Below are 23,758 nucleotides of genomic sequence, written 5' to 3' on the forward strand. Positions count from 1 at the left end.
GTGTTCAACATGCTTATTTCTAGATTCAATAATCTTAATTTTAGAAATATTGTCAAGTGAAATTATCTGTCCATGCAGCAAGATCATTTCCCTCAGATCTAGTGTTTTTATCTTGTTTTTAGACAACATTTTCTTTTGCATTGTAGTGTTTGATTATGAATTTCGATGAAGCTTTCAATTATTCAGTGCAGCACATCACATAATTTGTGGTTAGAAAGGAACTTTTTATGTCTTCAACAAGACTTTACGTAAACATGCAGGTTATATGTTTAATAACAGCATTATCTTTCTGAGTATTTGGATGGTGTTAAAGAACTGACCTGGATATTAAAGTGACATTTCCGTATTTTATTCAGCATTCTTTTCGCAGATGTTAAAGGCTTCACAAACCTCTCCACGACGCTGTCGGCGCAGGAGCTGGTGCGAATGTTGAATGAACTCTTTGCACGTTTCGACCGCCTCGCACATGTAAGTCCTTTCTTTCCATTTTCCCAGTTTTATAGAAAAAAATCTTTAAAAACACTTATAACCCACACATGACTCAGCTGCCTTCACTTGTTTTTGAAGCTCATCAAAGCTAAATAAACAAACTCCAGTCGGCATAAATATTTTATTCAAAACAACAGAGGGAATAATTGATTCAGCATTCACTCTGTACGGCTGCATGTTTGTCTGATATTAGATTGAAGAGCGTTTCAGACTGTCACGCTTGACCCGTCAGGATTTCACAGTTAGAGCAGAACCAACCTGATGTGGAAATCACACGTTTATCTTTTTAATGTGGCACTTATTTCTCTCTGTATTTCTATTTTTCATCACATATGATGTATTTTAATACTCATGTTATTCTGCTGTAAGATTGATTTAATGAATGTATTGCATGTAATGATTGCTGCCATATGACCGTGTGATTGGTTGGTTGCAGGAGAACCACTGTCTACGAATAAAGATCCTGGGAGACTGTTACTACTGTGTGTCTGGACTACCGGAGCCCAGACAGGATCACGCCCACTGCTGTGTGGAGATGGGCCTCAGCATGATCAAAACCATCAGGTAGTGTCTGCCTCCACCATGTTGCTTTGGCTGTGAAACACTATGCACTGCAAAAACTGAAATCTAAGTAAGATCAAATATCTTAGATCAAGGGGATGTATGCTTATTTTTTGTCTGATAAGATAGTTCTTCTTAGTCAGCATCGTTTATGTTCGACTGTTTCACTTGTTTTAAGCATTTTGGTCCTTAATTATCAGCAGAGAAAAATCCATGCTGTGATTTGGTTTCAGAAGCTTTTGGCATTTTGCGAATTTCTGTATTTTGTGTGATTGTGTTGAGCACTTGTGTTGTGTTGCCTGCTGAGAAACCTTATTGTCAATATAGTGTGGAAAGTCATCCATCCTCTAAAAAGGTCTCTAGTTTGTTTTTGTAAAGTTTCATGAGGCTAATTTAATACACTCAGCTCAATTTTCAATCAATAACATTATCACACATGAAGAAAATTGGGCTGATTGAATCCACTGGAGTCTCAGCTTTCGAGTCATACCCAATTTTTGCAATTATTATAATGACATACAAAATGAAAATAAGACTTTTTGATGCATGTTTACAGGACAGGTCACTTTTTGGCTTTGGTGGGTTAAAACACATAAAGACTATGAATTCCAGATTCTTATTTTGCAGGTTTTTTGACATTGTCCCTTTGCATTTAAGTGGTACTATACATACATATTGTAGGCAAATACATGTATAGCCCCCGGTATGCAGCCAAGCTGTTGTTTTTTGGGGGGTTTTCCGCCTACATTTAATTACATTTGGACAAACTGGCACTGTTAAAAGTTCCGGTTTGTATTGTACTAACTGATGTTCAGGCAACTATCACTGGGTTTTACTGACACTGAACAACACTTAAAAACATGATGACACTCAGACGAGTTCTGGAGTAATAAAGACATTTTTTCCCATTAATCCAGAAAATGATATCCTCAGAAAGTGTAATTGTGTGGTCAGTTATGATTAAGAGAAGGAGTGACATTCCTGGCAATCCAAAGTTTATAAAATACTTTAATTTGAGCTGTGTCACAGCTGTTGCTGCTGCTGCTGCTGCTACAGCTGAGTGTGTTGATAAGAGCATCACACTGCAACAACTACAACTTCCTGTTGGTCCTGTTGCATGCACCTGCCTCTGTAAACTCTCACTCACCTGATGTATGAAAGATAGAACAACTTGGCTTTTCTGTTTGAAATGTATTTGACTTAAGAGCTCAAGATTACACATTGAATATGCAGTATTATTGAACATTATCTGCAGTTCTCTCCTACAAATAATGCAAAATTAAAGAAGCAGGACACCTGTGTTGTTACCCTGCTACGCTGAAAGATTCAGCTGAAAAAATAAATCTATCTTTCCCCCGGAGGAACCGGACAACAGTGCTTTTATCTGAACATTTCTTTTATCTCTTATCTCTCAGCTCTTGCTACGGCAGGTCTGTGATCTTAAAACAGCTTCCCTGCAATATTTGCATTTGCAAGAATCTGCCCCTGGCTGTGTTTCTGCACAATATCAGTAACAAATTCATAAAGCACAATGTTCAACCACATCACACATCCATGCATCACTGAGATGAGAAAAAATATTTTTTGTGATGTATCATATTTTAGAAATTACACAACAGGGATTTACAGATTTGATAAGCTCCTGAATCCTGACACATAACTGACTGTGTAATCTTCAGCTGATGTGAGAAATCACACACAGTCACTCTGCAGCTTCTTCTCCACAGGCTGGTGTCTGTGTGTTTTTATTTGTTCCGTCTTCTTTTGTCGCTCTAGCTTTTCGGCCCTGTTGCATCACTTTAACAGTTAGAGGAGAGGAGAGGAGAGGAGAGGAGAGGAGAGGAGAGGAGAGGAGAGGAGAGGAGAGCTGATGTTTGGAGGAAAAACAGGGATTAGTGATGGATAAGCTGTGAGATTTGTACTGTATACTATTAGGTCTATATGGTGAGCTGCTTACAGACGACCACTTTGTGCTGTAGAAGTGAAGCTTGGTACATACTGCCTTCTTCAATAAAAGTACTGATACCACACTGTGAAAATCACGACAAGTTGAAGTCCTGTCTGCATTTAGAACATCACTGAAGTTAATTTTGCTGCAATATAGTGTATGCTGCAATTTACTGCTTTAGGTGTTCCAGGATCATTTTAACTCCTTAAATCATGTTTGGTAGTTTTTAATCAGCACTGCATCATATTCTATAACAGGGATTCCCAAAGTGTGGTGCACGGGCTGCCACTAGGGGGTGCACGAGATGAAAGATGTAATGGCGGTCTGATAATTACACAATTACACAGACTATTGGAACACATGGAGGGAAGGGAGCACCAGGTGAACATAGACTATTGGAACACATGGAGGGAAGGGAGCACCAGGTGAACACAATCTGTAATTAGGGGAGACAATAAGACAGATGACACACAGGGAAGGACAAGTGACCGTGGTGTGACAATCAGATGTCAAAACGCTGCAGACAGACAGAAGTTATCTGTCATCTGCAGATTGTGAGGTAGATGTAAAAGAGAATTATACTGTTACAATAATAATTGATATGGGTTTGCATGGATTTATTGATCAATGCAGTGTGCTGGTGTCTCTGCATTGTGGCAAAAGTTGAGATTTGTGTTTTTTTGCTGAATATCCTTCGCTTTAGTGTCTTTTTCTTTTGTGAAAATCAGAGTAGTCAATAGTTAAAAACTGTCCTTTGTTGCTAAGAGTTTCCCGTGTCACCGTGCTTAAATCCATCTATCAATGTCTGCTGTCACTGTGGTGTAAAATAAACAGGATGCAGAGGCCAGTACCTGTGAACATGTGAGTCTATGCTCCAGCAGTTTGTCTGCTCTCCTAAACACTCTGCTGTCAGATTGACCCAGATCCCAGACAGACAATTTTACTGTTACGTAACATTCTTTCATAATTCATAATACTCTTGTAAGACACTTATTTGTGTTCATACGTGCAGGTTAATAACTGCCTTTGTGCCAGTTCAATAACCCAAACTCACTGGGTGTACTCTGCTCTTATTCTCCTAATTCTTTATTCTTTTGATGATAATGTCCATGCTTACAAGAGGTGAGCTAATTATGACTGAGCACAAAAACTCAACAAAGAGGCCTCATTTATCCACACCACGAATACATCTCAACATGTGATGTTCTGTTTCAAGTCCTTCAGGTCAAACATGAGTAGAGAGAGATAAGAGATGTGATGTTTGTTACTGAGTGATATGAACACGGAGAGACCTACTCCACATTTATACCCAAGTTTACTCCCCTTCACATTCACAGTTGCATTGTTACAGATTAGTCAGTAGGTTGATGGGTCGGCCACTTTGGTCCAGACTTAAATAGCTCAACTATTGAATGGATTTAGATGATGTGTGATGCACGTTTCCCACAGGATATATTTTCTGATGATCCCTTAGATTTTCATATTTACCATCATCATGTCAAATTTTAATTTTACCAGCCTTACGCCCAAAATCCACGTTGATTGAGTCATCACGAGTAATACACGGCCATTATAGTCAATGTATCAACCTCCACCGGCTCCATAGTGCTCCGTCTCAGACGTGTCCTGGACGGGGAGCGGATCGTTCTGACAGGAAGTCAGACGGAAATTGCAGAGTGAACCTGGTCGTTTTTCAAAATAAAACACCATGAGCAGACTCCGGGTTGTATTTCACGTCGCTAGATCAACATTACGGCTGAATGCTTTTGTTAACTAAAACACACACACCAAGCTTTCATTCACGTAGCTTATAACTGTCATTTAGGCAGTGAATACAAGTACACAGGCTAGAGCGTAAAAGGTATGAAACAACATTAAACACAAGTTAAATCACACAAAAAACACAAAAGACATTTTACTACAAAGCCTACTTACCCATGGTAGAAGGGCAAATATTGATGAAAACAATCAAATCAGCATTAAACACCACTTTTCAAACGATTTTACACCATGCTCACACAACACGGGCCCGGTGGATTTTCAGTAATCTGTGTTTAGTACTAGTGAATATGGTAAACATTAGCCATTATCTACATGTATTGTATCGTATAAGATTCCACATCTTTCTTTACTAGAAAGCAGCTGTAGATGCTATATAAATACTGTATACAAAATCAAAACCCTCAATCTAATGATAAATGTGTACAGCCCAGAATCAGACAAACATCTTTGTGCCTTATAATGAGGTTGTGTAAGGTTGTGATGTCACAATCAATTCTTAATAAGTTAGGATGCTGTATAAAATGTAAGTAAAAACAGAAAGCATTTATATTTAACAACATGTTTATAGATTTTAGTCATGCATACATGGTGAAGACGAGCTGCTGAAGTTTGAAGTGAGCATGAGAATGAGGGAGAAAGGTGATTTAAGTGACTTTGAACTAGACGTGCTGGTCTGACCAAGGTTATCATAGTTTGAGATTTTTCATTAGTTTTCATTTTGTTGTCAAGTTTTTTCCCCAAATTCAGTTAGTTTTAATTCGTTTTTAGAGTGAGTTTGCCAGTTATAATTGTTTTTTATTTTTTGGAAAATGCTTAGTTTTAGTTTAGTTTTTATTAGTTTTAGTTTAGTTTTTTTGTAATGGGGTATTTCTTGGGTTCCAGATTCAATAAGGTCGCAATAAATGTTGCCTTTATTTCCTTTGTCTTATCAATCTCAGCCCCAATAAGTTTATTAAGTCATAAAACCAGATAGATGAAATATTATATTATAAACTTTATTAAAGGCTCTAGACCCAATAGCAAGACATACAAATTAAAAAGGAAAAAAAAACAAAAACAAAAAAACAACAACAGATACATAAACACATGCAAACATACTCTTATTCATGAGAGTTTTAAAAGGCACCCATACCAAATATAGATTTCATATCAACCAAAAAGGTTTATGTATGAAAAACGTTGACAAAGACTAAAACTAAGGACATTTTCACTATCATTTTAGTTAGTTTTGAAACCACAAAATACAGTTTCAGTTAGTTATCGTTTTTTTAAAAACTCTAAACTAAACTAAAACTTATTTTGTTAGTTTTCGTTAACTATAATAACCTTGGGTCAGAGGAGAATGGAGACTGGTTCAACAGGAACTCAGATAACCACTGTTAAAGCAAAGGTCTGCAGAAGACCGTATCTGAACGCACAACACATCCAACATCGAAAGCAGATGAAAACCACACTGACACTTTATTAGGTAAACCTTGGTGGCTGATGAGTGTATGTTAGGATTCTGTAATATTTACATTTTCGACAACATCACAACTGTTTTGGAATTGGGCTTATTCAGTTATTCTCCCGTTGCAATGATGGAGCAGAGACACAGAGAGTGCGTAAGTACCAGGAAATGCAGACCAATCACAGAAGTTCCACCCAATAAACCTGACAATGAGCATAATATGCCCCCTATACACATCAGCATCGTCATTTAAAGCAGGGGTTCCCAAACTTTTCCATGCCAAGGCCCCCCAAATAGCATTAGCTTCTGGCCGGGGACCCCCAAACCCACCGACAATGCTACAAAAAAACGAGTCCTCCACGGCAGGGCTCTTGGTCTTCTCCTTTGGTCGTTTTGTTGTCAAAAACCTGTCCATTTTGCGCTAGCGAGCTACACGCTAGCTTGAGGAGCAGAGCAGCTTGATAACAACGGTCTACACAGATTATGATGTCGTCATGCCGAATTTGCAGCTGAACTTGAGAATCCGACGATTACGGCAGTTTACGTATTGTACGGTTCAGGACAAATGGTTATTAAAAAAATGAAATAAAAAAATAAAAAATAATTTGTTTTTTATTTTTTTTATTTTTTTTTCTCATCTTCCCTCCAATTTTCTGAGGCCCCCCTAGCGCCCCCTGGCTGCCCCCCAGGGGGCCGCGGCCCCCACTTTGAAAACCACTGATTTAAAGTACCACCGTGCCTAAACAGATCATCACAGAGCCGCCAGCATGCCACAGCAGGTGTGCACGGTCTCTTCTCATGAACCTGTGGAGTCTATCAATACTGCTTATTAAATCCTGTATTGACCTGATGTCTAATGAGTGAAACCTATTTTTATTCCTTGGCTTTTAACCAGGCATGAGACTCTGCTCTTGTTTTTAGTGTTTTATGGTTTGCTTTTATTTATTGTGTTTTTTAAATTGTTTTTTAAAAAGCAATGAATCTATTTATTTTAGTGTTTTTTCCTGTTTTATTTATTTTATTGTCTCTTGTTCTTGTTGCAGCTGTGGTTGTTTGAAAGTGCTTTACAAATAAAGTTGAGTTGAGCTGAGTTGAGCTGAGCTGAGTTGAGTTGAGTTGAGTTGAGTTGAGTTGAGTTGAGTTGAGTTGAGTTGAGTTGAGTTGAGTTGAGCTGAGTTGAGTTGAGTTGAGTTGAGTTGAGTGCTGCATGTTGATGGTCCGGGTTTTTCTCTATCTGCAAGCCATCGTGACGATGTGGCAGTTGACAGTGAGAGTGCGTCCTTTGAAATAGATCACAATGTGATGTAATGTAGAATGTAGTACATACTTAAGGTTGGTGTAAGTGTGGCAGCTCTGGTGGTCATGGTCCTGACCTCTGACCTTCACAGAGAGGTGACAAACTCCCCTGCAGAGTCAATTAAGTATCACATCCTCATCATCATCTTTCTGACTAACTGCAGTTTGTCTGAGTTCACTTCCAGCCGTGGGTGTCGTTCAGCACTCGACTGACTTTTAGCACCTGTCACAAACTCCCAGGATGCCTTTCACCTCACATTCATCACCGCTGTTATGAAGCATGAAATGAAGCTCTGAGGCAGGGATGGGCGTGACAGCCCTGTTTGCTCTTCACAGACTTTTATCAGCCGCGGTTCGTCCTGCTTTTATTGTGTTTGGGGATTATAAAGTATGAAATGAGAAACACATTTTATAAACGAGTGTGAAAAGTCTGCTGAGAATGTTTTTCGGCGCTCGTTGATACGCGTGAAATGTATTGTGCTCATTTCTTGGTGAATTTATGAACAATGTTTGTCTGTCAGCGTTATCTGTTTAGCCAAAGGTCAATTTCATGTTTATTCATTTACTGAATCCAGAGACTGTTATGCAGAGTGACCCAGACTTACCCCGGAGTACTTTAGACACAGTGCCCAAAGAAAATACCTAAATATATACTTGTTTTATATTGTACTAAAATATACACGTTCTCCATGAAATAATCATTTTCACCTTCATGCATCATAACTATTATTAATTTAAAGATTAATTTTAATTACAAGATAATATCCTATCATTGGTAATATTGAAATTAATGGACCACATGCATGTTTTATTCCTAATTTAATTATTATTTTGTTATTTTTATTCCTAATTTTAATTATGAATTATCGATCATAATGAAGCTGTAGCTCAGGTGGAGAGTTTTGCCTTTTAATCAAAGTGTTGGTGGTTCAGTCTTCTTTTTCCATGTCCTTAAGCAAGGTGTTAAAACTCAAACTATCACACTGGCCCCCATTTATCAAACGAGCGTACGACATAAAGTGAGCGTAAAGTGAGTGTACGATCATTTATATGCAAGCCTCGGCATTTATCAATGTGGACGTGAGTGGAGGGTACGATCAGATGTCAGTCTGCTCTCAGCTCGTGGACGCAAATTTGAGTCAGCATGAAGTCCACACGTCTGAGTCTGAGAATTGATCTTAGACTATTGTATCGATGCCTGGAGCTGATAAAACTCTGCCGTGTTTTTTTTTAATGGTGACAAACCAAAGCATGTTTAGTCTATATCATTTATCACTAAAACCTCATTAAAAATAAATACACCCTGCGACTGTGAAATTCTTTAAATTCTTGAATACTAGCCGAGGATATTAAATGTTGTTGTCTTCTACTATTTACCATTATTATTATTATTATTATTATTATTATTATTATTATTATTATTATTGTTATTATCCTGCTGGACACCGGATCATCAGCGTCTCCTCCACCAGCGGTTCTGCCCGGATAGAAACATTTCTGATCAGCCACACACTCCTCTGACTGGGACAGAATTATTACTAAATGTAAAGTGGTGAATAATATCTGTCCATCATAATAATAATAATAATATTTGGATATTATATAGGCTATTAGGCTTTATATATCACGATGTATAAATGAAATATTCCAACTTCACCGGGAGTTTAATGCTCCACTGCTACTCTGCTGACAGCACCACTGATTTCCATCCTTTTCACTTTTCATGCTGCCAAACTAAACCAGTTTGTTGTGTTGCAGCTGTTGGACATCAGCGTTTCACTTTCTAACTCTGAGAAATTCCTTTTGTTTTGGATTAAAACTTATGTTAAAACATTTTTTACCTCCTTCATCCAAAAAGCTGTGGAAACCTTTAAGTCCATGCTCCAAATGTAAAATATTCAGTGAACTTGTACTTTTTTTTCATAAACCTCAGTCGCTGCGAATTTCTGTAATATGTCTATTTTCTCCTGTTGTTATTTGTAACGGTGCACGTTGCTAATAAAGGTGAGTTTAAAAAATAGGGCCGAATTGCGTCCTTCGGTGTGGTAAACTCTCGAGGCGAGCCTTCTGAATCGGGTAGGCTATATATTATATATATATATATATATATATATATATATATATATATATATATATATATATATATATATATATATATTATATTTATTAGATTGTGGTATTTAAATGACGTTTGTTTTGAGCCGCCACATTTATCAACAGCCGATCATTCTCACGCAGTGATTGGAGAGATACGATCGTTTGATAAATCACACGTGGACCCTGTCGTAAGACGACATATACGCTCAGATCTGCGCTCGTTTCTATGCTCGTTTGATAAATGAGGGCCATTGTGTGTGTAGGAAAGTGTAAAGTGTATTTTGTTCATGTATTTCAGTTTGCTGTCACAAAGACTGTTCAGTCTTTCTGATTGTTTCTGATCCAGTCTCACTGTGTCTCTTGCAGATATGTGAGGTCACGTACGAAACACGACATCGACATGCGTATCGGGATCCACTCGGGCTCGGTGCTGTGCGGCGTGCTGGGACTCAGGAAGTGGCAGTTTGACGTCTGGTCCTGGGACGTGGACATCGCCAACAAGCTGGAGTCTGGAGGGATCCCAGGGTGAGTAAACACAATAAATGTTTAGGAGAATTTTACCTTTAATTTGATTTGAAACATGATTCCTGAGAAGACAAGATGCCACATGACAAAGGTGCGCAGCCAGAACTGTGCCATGGATGTTAAGGCTGACACCTCCTGCTACATTTTTTTCATGGTTTGTAAACCCAACATTCAAACATGGCCCCTCCTCCCAGCTCTGTGTAAGTGAAAGCCAACCTCAGATTCACTTTGGAACGAGCTTTGCCCTGTTGGCATTTATCTTGCTTTATTAAAAATAAATTGACACCGTGCCGTAGCTTTGTGCCCAGGAACCTCCTAAACACAGCAAAACTGGGTATTATCATGTCTAATGTTCATTTGTGAGGACTATTTAGTGAGATCAAGTGTGAGATTTGTGGAATTTTGTAATATCGTATTTAGCCGTCATCTGTTTAAAGTGTCTTTATTTCCAGGGTGTGTGTGTTTTCTGTGACGTTTCTGTTTGGCCCTGTGGGATTAGTTCTCTAACTGCTGGTTTTAAATATCCTGCCAGCATCTGTTGTCGAGCCACGCTCTGACCTGTGGCCTTTACTCAATTCAGTTGCATAACATGGATGTATAAAGCCACAGTTTTTTGGCACGGACAGAAAATCTCTAAATGTCTAATGTTGTATCAGTCCCTCTCAACCGACACTCTCCAAGAAGTGCAGGAACACACTGGACCTGACCTTTGAGTTCACTGACACTGTGCAGGATCTACTCACACCTGCACATCTCAGCTGCTCCTCTCTGGCTCCATGTCTGAGTCACTGAACATCATCCTGATGTTTTCTGTGAACTGCAGAGAGGATTATTTTAAATAAATCTGCCACTCGTCATCACAAAAACACAGAGAAATCTTTTTGGAGAATGCTGTTCATGCCTCCAGTGGAGGTCCTCAGACTCAACATCAGACAATAAGCACTGAAGCCTTTCATGATGTATGTTGTGGATGTAACACACTTTATGTTGAATTTACCTTTCACTTATCATCCAGCTGTACCTTGGCAGGTGCCCACAGAGATATCTTTCCGTGCAGTTGCTTCTTGTTTGTACTGAGGACTGAACTGGGAGAGTTATGTGTCCATCCAAGTGTTTGAATCCTGTCTATGGGGAAATAAACGGGACTTTTTCTTCATGTCATAAGAGCTGTTTCCACTACCGGGCAATACCCGGAATGAGGCGGGTCTCACTCGCTGAAACGCCCCTAATTTGAATATGAGGAGTCCGGAGCCGGCTTTTGTCGGGACTGTTTTAGTCCCTGTAGAAGAACAGGGTATTTTTTCTCCCCTGAAAACAGCCTGGTTACTGTTTGGATAAATCGCGTGTGCGGGTATTACTCTACAGGACAACAACATACGCCATTTGTAAAAGCCGGCAAAGCAGTGTTCCCAACTTAGCGACTTTGTTGCTAAATTTTGTGACTTTTCAGACCCCCTTAGAGACTATTTTTAAAAAATGCGACTGGAGACAAATCCAGCAACTCCTTCTTACTCTTCTTAACGAGCCGATAACGAGCCGGAGGCCGTCTTGTTAAAAAGAGCCGCCGTTAGCGGCAGTTAGCTACAGTTAGCTCTGTAGCAGTACAGTGTGTATGTGCTGCTGCTGCAGGAGGTGTTCACTTAGTGATGTTGTTGTTTACAACAAGGACCAGACACTCTGTGCACAGTTAATGATGTTGTTAATTCACAATCACTATGTTCATGATCAGCGGAGACTGAGTGCATAATTAGCCATGCTGCTTTCAGCTGCTGACGTTGTGCACAGTGACGGCGAAAACCCTCTGGAGTCTCTAAATCCCTCTGAGGGCTAACTTGTAGTCGAAGCACGCAGAGTGAGCGGACCTTTTAGAGGGTGTGGCCTGAGACTTTCACGGTGGCCACTCCCCATGCCAGTTTGATGATAGGCCAAATAAAACCGGAGATAAGGTCAAATGTAGTATTTAGTTTAAAAATACAGAGTTAGATGTTCTTCTCATTTGACCTCTTATATGTTGGATTTGGAACGAACATTTTTAATTGTTTTTTTTTTAAAGAAAAAAAAAAACATCATTTTTAAAATCAGATTTTAAACTTTTTGTGGGGTTTAAAATATTGTTTCAATAAGTGAAAGTGGAAAAAAATAACGATCAGTTCATACAGGCAAAAAATGGTAAATTAAACAGACATGAATAAACATGTATTGTGGAGTTTTCTGCCCCCTAGTGGCCTTAAACTCCCTGCAGCTTTAAATATAGTAAAATAAATCTGACTGGCCTCTTCCTGTCACCGCTCCAGGAGGATTCACATCTCTAAAGCAGCTCTGGACTGTTTGAACGGCGACTACGAGGTGGAGGAGGGCCACGGGAAGGACCGCAACGACTTTCTGCGCCGCCACAACATCGAGACGTACCTCATCAAGCAACCGGAGGAGAGCATGCTCACCCTGCCCGAGGACATCATGAAGGAAGCGGCCAGTTCAGCCGACCGCCGGGCCAGCAGCACCACGTTTAATGAGGCATCCTGGAGCCCAGAACTGCCCTTTGACAACATCGTGGGAAAGCAGAACGTAAGTCCCGCCGCTGCCCGTACTGCAAGTCATGTTATGCACTTTATCAAACTGTCCAAAAAATGTCCGTCTTTACAGTAAACACCTTCTGCAGCTGAGGGTTGAGCTGTTTATTGTTCTAATCTGGCAGTAAAATTACATGGAAATATGGTGCAAATGTCACACTTTTATCAGGATTAAATACGGTTAGCCTGCAGACTTTCAGCCTCACTGCAGCATGAAGTGCTTTCTAAAGATGGATGTTTTTTTGCAGTGCACGGGATCTTCTCGCCTGTTTGTTGGTTGCTTTGTCGTCTTTTCTTTTTTTTTCCTGGGAATGAGTGGACGGCTTTCTGCAGGGAGATTGTGTTACTGTGGTAACACATCACTTTGTGTCAGCCTGTCTGTTATGTGAGGATGACAAGCTTCTGATTGTGTGGCCCATATAAACATCCTATTCATCCCTTCTTCATTTGTCCGACAACAAATCATCCATCCGAAGGCATCATGTTGAATTTTTGGGATATTTTGTCTGAGATGGTTGATTCTGGAGAAGGCAGTTTTTTTATTTATGGAGAGAAATAATCATTTTATTTACCATAGAGTCAGCAGCAAATTCTTAACATGTTCTTTGGAACATTTGGTGGTTTTTTAAAGTCTAGCCTGCTGACTTTTTTCAGATTTATTGTCCACAAACAGCCTCCAGCGTGAAGAAACGGCTGTGGAAAGTAATCACAGACAACAATCACAAACCTTATCTAATTAGCTTTCTGCACACAAAGGGAAATGTTGTGACATGGTTCATATTAGAGTTTAAAATTCAAAGAGTGTTTTTGTGTTGCATTTGGCCTGCAGGGTCTGGCATCCACCCAGACCTGAACAGTGTGTGCTCCTCTGCGACTGTGACCTGTGGTGTGTCCAATGGTTCTCTACTGCGTCATTTCATATGCTTGTACCCTTGGGAAGATAACAAGTTTCAAAAGTATAGTTTCAGCTATCACTGTTAATGCAGATGATATTGAGTTTTACTCTGGACAATGTCTGACAATCGATTGATAATCTGCAGATTATTTCCTAATATAAATAAATAATTTAGTCTATAAGGCATGGAAGATTAGAAAAAAAGTAAATTATATATATATATATATATATATATATATATATATATACACACACATCATGATGCTGAATGTAAAATTAGCTTTCTGTTTACTTACAGTAAAACTTTAAATTTTATGTAAAAAATACAAAATAAAAAAAAAAATCTATATAAGCGTAAATAAATAGTAAAAAGTCTGAAAGCATAAGTTTCCAAACACTTACCATCATACTAAAGTATATTTTAATACAGATATTTACTCTAGATTATCTGTATTTTTTTTATATTCGTAAAAATAACTTACGGTTGTTTACTGTTATTTGATGGTAATTGTTTGGCAACTTTTTATTGTTTTTTTTTTTAAATAATTTGTCTTTAGATCGTAGAATACTTCTGCATGAATAATAGTTCTAACACCCTATGTACAGAAAAATGACTTAAATAAATGGATGTGACCAGGCTCAGAAGCAGAGCTGGCAAAGTTCAAGTTCAGGGTGAGCTTTTTTTATTCACTTTGCTGGGATTCAGTCCAGACAAATGTTGGTCCCGAGCCCACACCGCCACGAGTCACACTCTGCATGGAGCTGTCTGCTTCCCCCACACTGCCACTCACTGATATGTCATCATACATAATAGCTCAGGGTGGAGGGGGAACTCTGAATATTCAGGACACATTTGCATCCCCAGATTGGTTTGAGGGGACGAGCTGTTGCGTGCTCCCCTGCTGGTGCACACCTCACGCCAAAAACATAAAAAACACAAAAAAACAAGTTGCCTGGCAGGGACTCAGTGTTCCTCCTCCAGGAACCAACCGGTGACTTTCTACAACCTGCTGCTCCTCCTCCACAGCTCATCAGGAACATTTATAAACTCTCGCTGCAGGGAGCCAGATCAATTAGCTTTAAATTTCATCTTCAATACGTTGGCAGGTTGGTTCAAAGCGGAGATACTGCAGATGTTAATTTAGATATGATGCATAGGAGCTGAGTGAGGAAATCTTAGTAAACTAAAAGATATGGAGTCATTTGTTTTTGATGTTGGCTATTTTATGGACAATGAGATCAGAAAACAATATCTACCTGCGAAAGATGATAAAAGTAAGAGTGACACTGAATATCAATTCATGTTTGCCTTAGCTCTGCAATATAATGCATGCATAAGGGACAACTGGAAGAGTTGAGAGTGTCTATTCTAGGTATATTAGACAGTTTCTCTTTACAATTTACTCTCTGTGTCCTTGTATTTCACTGTAATATATACATCTATAAGTCCCACAGCTCTATGAAATCAGCACAATCAGGGCTAGAAGTGGGAACAACTCCAACATGTCTTTGTGTAGAAAAACACAGTTAGAATGTTATCATAAAAAAAGAAAAAACGCAAGTTGAATTTCTCTGATAAATAATTGATGTATGATTGAAATAAAATGGAATTTATATTTAAACATTTTTCCAAGTGCCCACAAGTGTCATGAATATTGGAAAAGTAGTATTGTCATGTTTCCAGCCTCTCCTGTCCTCTCCTCTCGGCTCTGTGTAAACAGATATTCAGTGAATATATATAACGTGACCGTTCATCTAAGCAGAATCAATCATGGCTTCAAGTGTCAATGAAGAGCAGATTTTAATGTTTTTAACAGGATCCAGTTTGTGCGAACGCTTTATTTTTGGACATGTTTTAAATGACACATAAATATCAACATTTTAAGCTTGTTTTTGGTTACTTTTTCCAACTGAAACTTTCGTAACATATGATCTGTTCAAGGACTGTTGGAAAGTTCCAATTCTGACTATAATGTCTGTGTCTACAGTTTCTTTCTATGAGAAAAACTGTATTTCTGGCGATCTTTAAAAAAACATATGTTTCAATACTGTTCAGAGGGTTAACAAATTAAATAGGTGACTAAAATTATTTAGTAATGTGTACTTGCTGCTCTTTTTTTTACAGCTTTCATTTACACTGTGAAATTAGTCTTCTCTCTCAGCTTGTGACAAATGTGCAGCGCCACTTTTTTTTCTGTTTGATCTCCTGCAGCCATGAGCCAACAGTGAACTCTGCGTTACCTCTGTGTGTATGTGAGGATGTGCACCTCCCCCTCCGCTGCAGGCCTGTCAGCAGCTCACACCATTTGATGTAACTGTGCATTTTGATTCAGAGGAATGTTTTTTTTTTTTCTGAAAAGTGCCATTTCTTTGTTTCTGGCACAATGAAAGCCTGTCAGGACAGTCATTTCAAAGATTGTCTCTTTGCATATCAAAGGCTTCTCAGAGGAGTTTTGAAGTGTCTTTTATGTTGCCGCTCAGCTCGGCTTGGAACTGAACTTCTCCCTCTCCGGTGGGTTTCTTGTCCTGCGGGTCCCCGTCCTCCCTTCCTGTTAGTCCGATTCACTTTTCTGCATTACTGGATTGAGGACAAGGTAGGGTGTGTGTGTGTGTGTGTGTGTGTGTGTGTGAAGGCTATAATAGTTTTGGATTTTTCATTAGTTTTAGTTTTAATTTCGTTGTGATTTTTTGTTTTGAAATTCAGTTAGTTTTAATTAGTTTTTAGAGTGAGTTTGCTAGTTTTAGTTTAGTTTTTATTAGTTTTAGTTTTTTTGTAATGGGGTATTTGTTGGGTGCCAGATTCAATAATGTCACAATAAATGTTTCCTTTATTTCCTTTGTCTGATCCATCTCAGCCCTAATAAGTTTATTAAGTCATAAAACCAGATGGATGAAATAGATTTCATATCAACCAAAAAGGTTTACGGATGAAAAAAGTTGACAAAGACGAAAACTAAGGACATTTTCCACTATAATTCTAGTTAGTTTTGTAACCACACAATATACTTTCAGTTAGTTATCATTTTTTTAAAAACTCTTGTTTTTATTTTTATTTCAGTTAACAAAAAGGTTTTTTCAATTCTAGTTTTCGTTATTTCGTTAGTTTTCGTTAACTATGATAACCTTGGTGTGTGTGTCTGTGTGTGTGTGTGTGTGTGTCTTTGTGTCTGTGTCAGTCAGACAGAAAGGACATAAAAGAGGAAAAGGAGTGGGTAAAATGGACAAAAACAGAGATATAGCATGTATTTTATTCTTGTTAAGTTATGCAGTAGTGTGTTCATGTCACTGTGGCAGAATCCACAAACTCCTGTTTGGTCTGTAACTGTTAGTGATACACATTGTCCAGGCCACTGTAACAGAGACGAGGACAGAAACGGTCTGACACATTTAGCCAGAGTTGAACATTTTTTGCTGGTTCAGCACTTCTTGGATCTGAGGCTGGGGGGAGCCTGAGAGGCAGTGGGTGCACTGGGGGTCAAAGAGAGGACAGACATTCATTGAACTTGGTTCCATTGGGCAAAGAAGAAGCCAGTAAATTTGGGATAGGATACTCAAATTATTTTTTCCACTCTCGTTAACATTACCTGATGAAGCACTTAGTCTTGGTTAAGGTCTGCGCTCTTCGTGTTCCCTTTTAGTTTTTGTTATGTATTTATTATTATTAAAGGATAGTTTGACATTTTGAGAAATAGCCTAGCGCAAAGATTTTAAAATTGAGAAACAGCCAGACTCACTACATGAAGAGTGGTCTTCTCTACAACTTTCAAAAATGATTCACCGATATATTTATGAACATATAGAATATTTGGAAATATATTATAGCTGACACTATTAAACAGGAAGAAGATAAGACTGTAGAGTTAATATTAATGAAGCAAGAAGGACATTTTGTGCTTTATTTTCCCTCATTAATCAATTACAACCCCAATTCCCCAAAAGCTGGGATGTTGTGTAAACTGTAAATTTCAATAATATTTCAATAATGAATTACTTAATAAATAAATTACTATTATAAATAAATAATAATTCAATAATTTGCCACTACTTTCTGACATATATTTAATTATATACAAAATATTTACCTTGTAAACCCACCTGTCTGCCAGCAGGTAAGGCTAGGGTCGAAATTAATCGCATTTTAATCGCATATAAATATTTGACTTGAGAACAGTGAGAAGTAATTTTTTTCAAATGGATTTTTAGTACACCATTGAATAATGACTGAATACATAAGCTTAAGCAACAAAAATATTGTTTATTTTTCTTCAAGTCCAACAGACCAGTGCAATTTATGCCATTAAGTGTAGCAATAGCATATTTAGAAATATATATCAGAAATTCAGGTAGCCTTTAGGTAGGTAGTTCTTCTGTAAACTATATTACAATCCACGCTAGCTACCACAGTAGCCGCTAGCTGCTATATGTTTTGCATTGAGGTGATACTTGAGGCTCGATGTGCTGCGGTGATATGTGAATTCCTTGTTGCATAGCAACACAACCATGCTCTTATCGACGCTTCCATCCGTTGTTTTTTTGTAACAAAATGTCCCATCATCCACGGGGCCAACCAAAGCGTCTCATCAGCTTCTTCCTTCATGTTCACTGTGGTTTGTTGTTGTCTGAACTCATGAACGCTAGTTGGTGCTCCAGTATAATCGGTCCGCCTGAAACTCATCCAGTGAGAAATGTTCCGCGGTGCAAAAATAAGTGTGATTAAAATCCATAATTTTTTTTAACACGTTAATTTTTGTGTAATTAATTAATCTTCATTAACGCGTTAAAGTCCCGGCCCTAGTTTTAGCAGAAACTAGAAGATGCTACTTTTCAAATGAAGCCATGTGGATGCATTTTGGCCTTACCGTTCAAGCATATTCTAATCTTAACCGTTCCCCAACCCCTAAACCTACCAGGCAGATCGGATTTAAAAGGTTAATGTTAATCGTTTTATTCATTCACTGCAGTGTCTGACTGTATAGTTTACATACAGGAACACAAGAACTTCCATACCAGCAGGTTGCAGACCTGCATCACAGAGTAATAACAGATGATTTATGTTCTGAACTGTTCTGTGTTTTATTGTGAAGTAGACTGATAACCATTAGGTAAATGACATCACATCTTTATGGGAGCTGTCATCTATCCAGCACTGATTGTTGTAATCAAACCAAAATGCTGGCTCTGAAGGAGCTGTGAGTCCCGGAAGCGGAGCCCTGAAATCAGACTCCCAGGTCTGTGGAGGCTCTGTGTGCTGGCTGAGTGGCTCTGTCTTTACCTCTTTCATGCTTCACTGTGTGCCTGCTGGCTCCCATGATGCACAGCACTGTCACACTGCCTTCACCTCAAAGAAGGTTGTGTGTTTCCTCAGAAGACCCAGTTACTCAGTGTCTCGACGCTGTTAAATCCAGGCCAAAAAAGCACTGGCTTCATTTTCACATCTCTCGGCTGGTTTGGCTCTGTGGCGGCGCTGCTTGTTGAGACGTTTGCTTTCATGTCCGATGAAGTGAATCCCCTAAATGTTTAAGACAGAGAAAGGTGGCTCATGGCAGTTCCACTCTGTTACACTCTAACTCCACTCTTTACATTAACGGTGTGTCATAAATCAAGCTACAACACATCCATGTAAATAATGACAAACATGTTCTCTCTGTCATTAGTTTCAGTTCAGCTCCAGCTCTTATTTTGAAGGAACCTGCTATATTTTGTGTTGCAGTGCTGCTCCGTTTTTATATATATATTTATTTATTGTTTTAAACTATGCAGTGGCATGACTGTCAACACCATCAAGGTGTTTTTGATGTTAAGATTGTATATTTTCTTAAGTCTATATATTCTGCTATTTCCACTATTTTTATATATATCGAAATTTCCCTCCGGGGATCAATAAAGTACTTGTGATTCTGATTATGGAGTGCATACAATTTCATAGTTAACCTGCCTTAATCACTGTGTCAAAGTGCTGATCGCCAACTGTTTCCGCTTTTGGTTTAACATGGAGATGTTAACGCTGCAGTTGTACAGCGATCCACGACGCACAGATCCCTCTCCCCGGAGAAAAAACGTGATTTGGAAATCCTTTCAGAATAAGTCAGGCGTTGTGCATATTTGATCCCGTATGTGATGTTTGATTGGGACAACAAGTTAAGTGTGGCTTATAAACTGATGCGTAAAAATGATTTTGCCAGCATTACGCACTACCTGCTCTAACGGCTCTGAATATAACTAACAACAGTGGAGTTTAGAAGGAGCGTGTATTGAGGGACCCTTCTGCCATGGTGCAGGTCTCTGATCCGGCTGGTTAACAGCCACAGTGACACCTTGTTGCTGATCCCAGACCTGAGGCACCAAAAATTAATTTTTTTCTGCCTCCACCCAGGAGATCATCACGTCCACCTCGCTCGCAGTGGCACTAAGTTGATCTGCCATTGTTTTGTCGATAATCAGCGGGCATGCATGTCATTTGCATGTCATCTGTGTATTCATTTTCGGGAGGAGCCAGGGCGTGGCTGGTGGCTCATGCATGTCCATGTGCGCTCAGTTCCACGCTGGTTGGGATGTATCAAGGAAAGGTGTGCAGAACCTGGTGTAAGTACAGTTTGATACATGTGGAGGTGAGTTTGCGTACGTACTTTTCTAGTTCTGGGAGTACACCATCTTTCAGTATGTAAACTATGCACTCTTTGATACATGAGAACCCTGGTGCTCTTTTGAAAACGCCCAGAAAATGTCCACAGCGGTCTGCATGAGGTACAGTAGAGTACCTAATCTGGATGAAGGGAAAGTTTCATCCAGAGCATCAGTTCCAAACATGTTGCAGCAAATATACTCTCTGGCTGACGGTAATCTGTCACACGACCACACGTGAGACTTCCCAAGTATGAAATCCTCTCATATTGCTGCAGCATACTCACACTGTGTGATCTCACATCAGCCCCACCTCCTCCCCCTTGCCCTTTCTCTGGCATCATATATTGGCATTTCACAGAGACACATATGTTGTTATTCATACATATCGTAACATATGTAACCCCATACTACCGACCGTAGCTCCAGGCAACATCACACTGAAACCACAGAGAAATGTCAGGGACGGAAACATGTGCCCTTTACACTGTGTGCTTTCCTCAGGGACGTGCACGCCAGAAACAATCATGGCAGTATGGTTCATAACACAGGGCAACTGTCCCCTTTGAGGACTGGAATCTTATTGAAGCTATGAAGTGGCCTATGAAGGATTACAGTAGATCCAACTTTACGATATTGAATTGAACCCTCTTTTCTTTAATCAGTGTCACACCTCAATGGCTGCAAAACAGGGTCGAGTACAACAGCATGATACACAGTAAGGCTTTTATTTTGAGTTAAAAAGGAAATTCCAGATAGAAAGTGTGGATGAAATGACAACTTAGATTGGAATACTTTTCTTAATAAAAAAAAATGGTCGTTCAGCTCTTACGACCACATACATCATTGGTTCCTACCCTCTTATACCAACCACAGGAGCATTTACTAAATTTTCTCCCCAACCAATGTCCTCATATCTCACGGTTGCATACTTTGATTAAGCTTAGTCAACAAAGTTTATTTATATAGCGCTTTTCCGACACTGAAGCGGCAATAGAGGTGGACATATACATAAACATGCATACAACAAACTTCAGATTGAGAAGTGGCAAAACAAAGAGTGCCAGCGTCCTCTCACATCCGAAAAAAGAGATATAGCATAACATGAGGACAGGGGAGGAGCAACATATAAGCACATACTCAATACAACATGAAAAACTTATGACATGCCACAGGGGAGGAAGACAGTCTCAGGAGGAAGACAGTCTCGCTGCACTGTTTTTCCCAGTAACGGCCTTTTAGGAGTTTAGGGCGAGTGGCCACATTTCATTTACACAATTACTCTTCTTGTCCATTATGGTCTCTGGAATGATCCATTTACCTTTGCAAAGCCGTCAGCTTCTCCATGATTTTATCCATATTGTGGTTTGTGGCCACAGACTGCAGACTGCTCTGCCCACCGCTTCAATCAAGCCTTATGGGGCTTTGGACAGCTGACATATGATCATTTGGCAGCTTGCAGTACAGAACGGAGCTTTTTGAAAATAGCAAGTACCTTGCAGTTTCTATGAATTTAGGCTATAAAACCACTGACCTAGGTTTAGGGCAAAAAATGTCCTGGTTAGGCATTATAGAAGACAGTTTAAACGGGAAATAAATTATGTAAATGCTTGAAGTGAAGTAGTTACGAGGGTGACGTGAGCCATGGAAGTTATGTAAAAATGGAAGTTACGTAAAAACGGAAATTATGTAAAAAGTAACAAAAGGACATGAACCCCGCTCTCCTAGTGAAAGTCCTCCGTATAAACTCCACAATATCTTTAATCACTACTACATCAGCAAGATAGCGAGGACAGTCTAAAACGTAAATATGAGTCATATTTTGCTTCCTGTATTGATGTTTTTGAAAGGGAGACCATTCTTGAAATGGCAACTTGGGTCTGGATATTTTACTTGATGAAAGAATGGTATATGTATTAAATATCAACAATTCCTCCAGCTCATATGACCACATACGTCATTAGTTCCTACCCTCTTAGAAGACCCACAGGGGCTTTGACTTTATCAGCTCCCCTACCAGTGTCCTCATACCTAAACATCACAGTTGCAGTTTTCAACAAGTTGTTCAGGCAATAAAAGTACTTGGTTCGGGAAAAGATCTAGTCCTGACAGAATAATTGTTGTTTGTGTGAAAATAGCAAGTTCATCTTACTGAGGAAGTTCTAGGGATTTGTTTTCATCATCACCATTTTATTCTGTTTTCCACTCAAAACTCTGGAGGCTGCTCCAATATTCTGAATGAACCCTTCCATGTTTTATTATTCATCAAAGGTCTGAAAACCTCAACAGGGTAGTCACTCTTATATCTTTAACCAAATAATTAGCTAAATGATGTCTGGATCAACTCTTTTATATCAAAAGAAAACAAACCCTGAGAAGGAGCCCTGCTGGTTTAAAGTGGATTTCATTTAGAAAACCTGTTAATTTCATGAAAAATGACCCTGAAAGGCTTTAAAAGGTGCTTGAAATTCTTATCAAAGAGGTTGAAAATCTGTCGACTGCTGCTGTCTCCTGTGTTGATCTGAATCTCGATTACTCTTCACAATAAAAGCTTCTGTTATAAAATAAATGACTTATGCACTTAAGTGTCTGGTGTTATAATGCACATGAGGTATACAAAGTGAAGTAGTTATGCTTGTTATGTAGTCACTAGGGCCGGGACTCGATTAAAAAAAGAAAATGTAATTAATTAGAGGCTTTGTAATTAAATAATCGAAATTAATCGCATTTTAATCGCATATAAATATTTGACCTGAGAACAGTGAGAAGTAATTTTTTTCACATGGATTTTTAGTATACCATTGAATAATGACTGAATACATAAGCTTAAGCAACACAGATATTGTATATTTTTGTTCAAGTCCAACAGACCAGTGCAATTTTTGCCATCAAGTGTAGCAATAGCATATTTAGACGCTAGCTGCTATGTTTTGCATTGAGGTGATACTTGAGGCTCGATGTGCTGCGGTGATATGTGAATTCCTTGTTGCATAGATAGATAGATAGATAGATAGCTAGCTAGCTAGATAGATAGATAGATAGATAGATAGATAGATAGACAGACAGACAGACAGACAGACAGACAGACAGACAGACAGACAGACAGACAGACAGACAGACAGACAGACAGACAGACAGACAGACAGACAGACAGACGGACAGACAGACAGACAGACTGACTTTATTTATCCCAAGCTGGGAAATTACAGTGTAGCAGCAGCATTACACACAGAGACAATGGCAACACAATTAAATAAAAAGAACAACCTAGGCATACTTCAAGCAATAAAATATAAAAATACAATAAAATGTAATGTAAAAAATAAAGTGTCTAAAGAAGGAGTATGTATTAAGGAGTAGAATTCCAGTGCAGAATAAATATAAATATGCAGTATAAAAATGTTGGTGCCGTGAAACAAATAAGGTGCAATGAACAGTGTGCATAAAAAACACATAAAGTGCATAATGACTGTATGTAATGAACCAGACTATTATTTGTTATTGTACAGTGTGATGGCATGTGG

General features: G+C 38.9%; 1 protein-coding gene across 2 annotated transcripts in view; it reads left to right on the forward strand.

The window, feature by feature from the left end:
• adcy8 (adenylate cyclase 8 (brain)) overlaps positions 1-23,758 on the forward strand; it is a 163,489-nt gene that overhangs the window by 84,076 nt on the left and 55,655 nt on the right. For both annotated transcript variants that reach the window (XM_059343945.1, XM_059343944.1), the window contains exons 4-7: positions 357-468; positions 926-1,053; positions 9,990-10,148; positions 12,443-12,713. In XM_059343945.1, coding sequence (XP_059199928.1) covers positions 357-468; positions 926-1,053; positions 9,990-10,148; positions 12,443-12,713 — 670 coding nt within the window. The remainder of the gene's footprint in view (positions 1-356; positions 469-925; positions 1,054-9,989; positions 10,149-12,442; positions 12,714-23,758) is intronic.

This window comes from Centropristis striata, chromosome 11 (genome assembly GCF_030273125.1).
Source record: "Centropristis striata isolate RG_2023a ecotype Rhode Island chromosome 11, C.striata_1.0, whole genome shotgun sequence".
NCBI lineage: Eukaryota > Metazoa > Chordata > Actinopteri > Perciformes > Serranidae > Centropristis > Centropristis striata.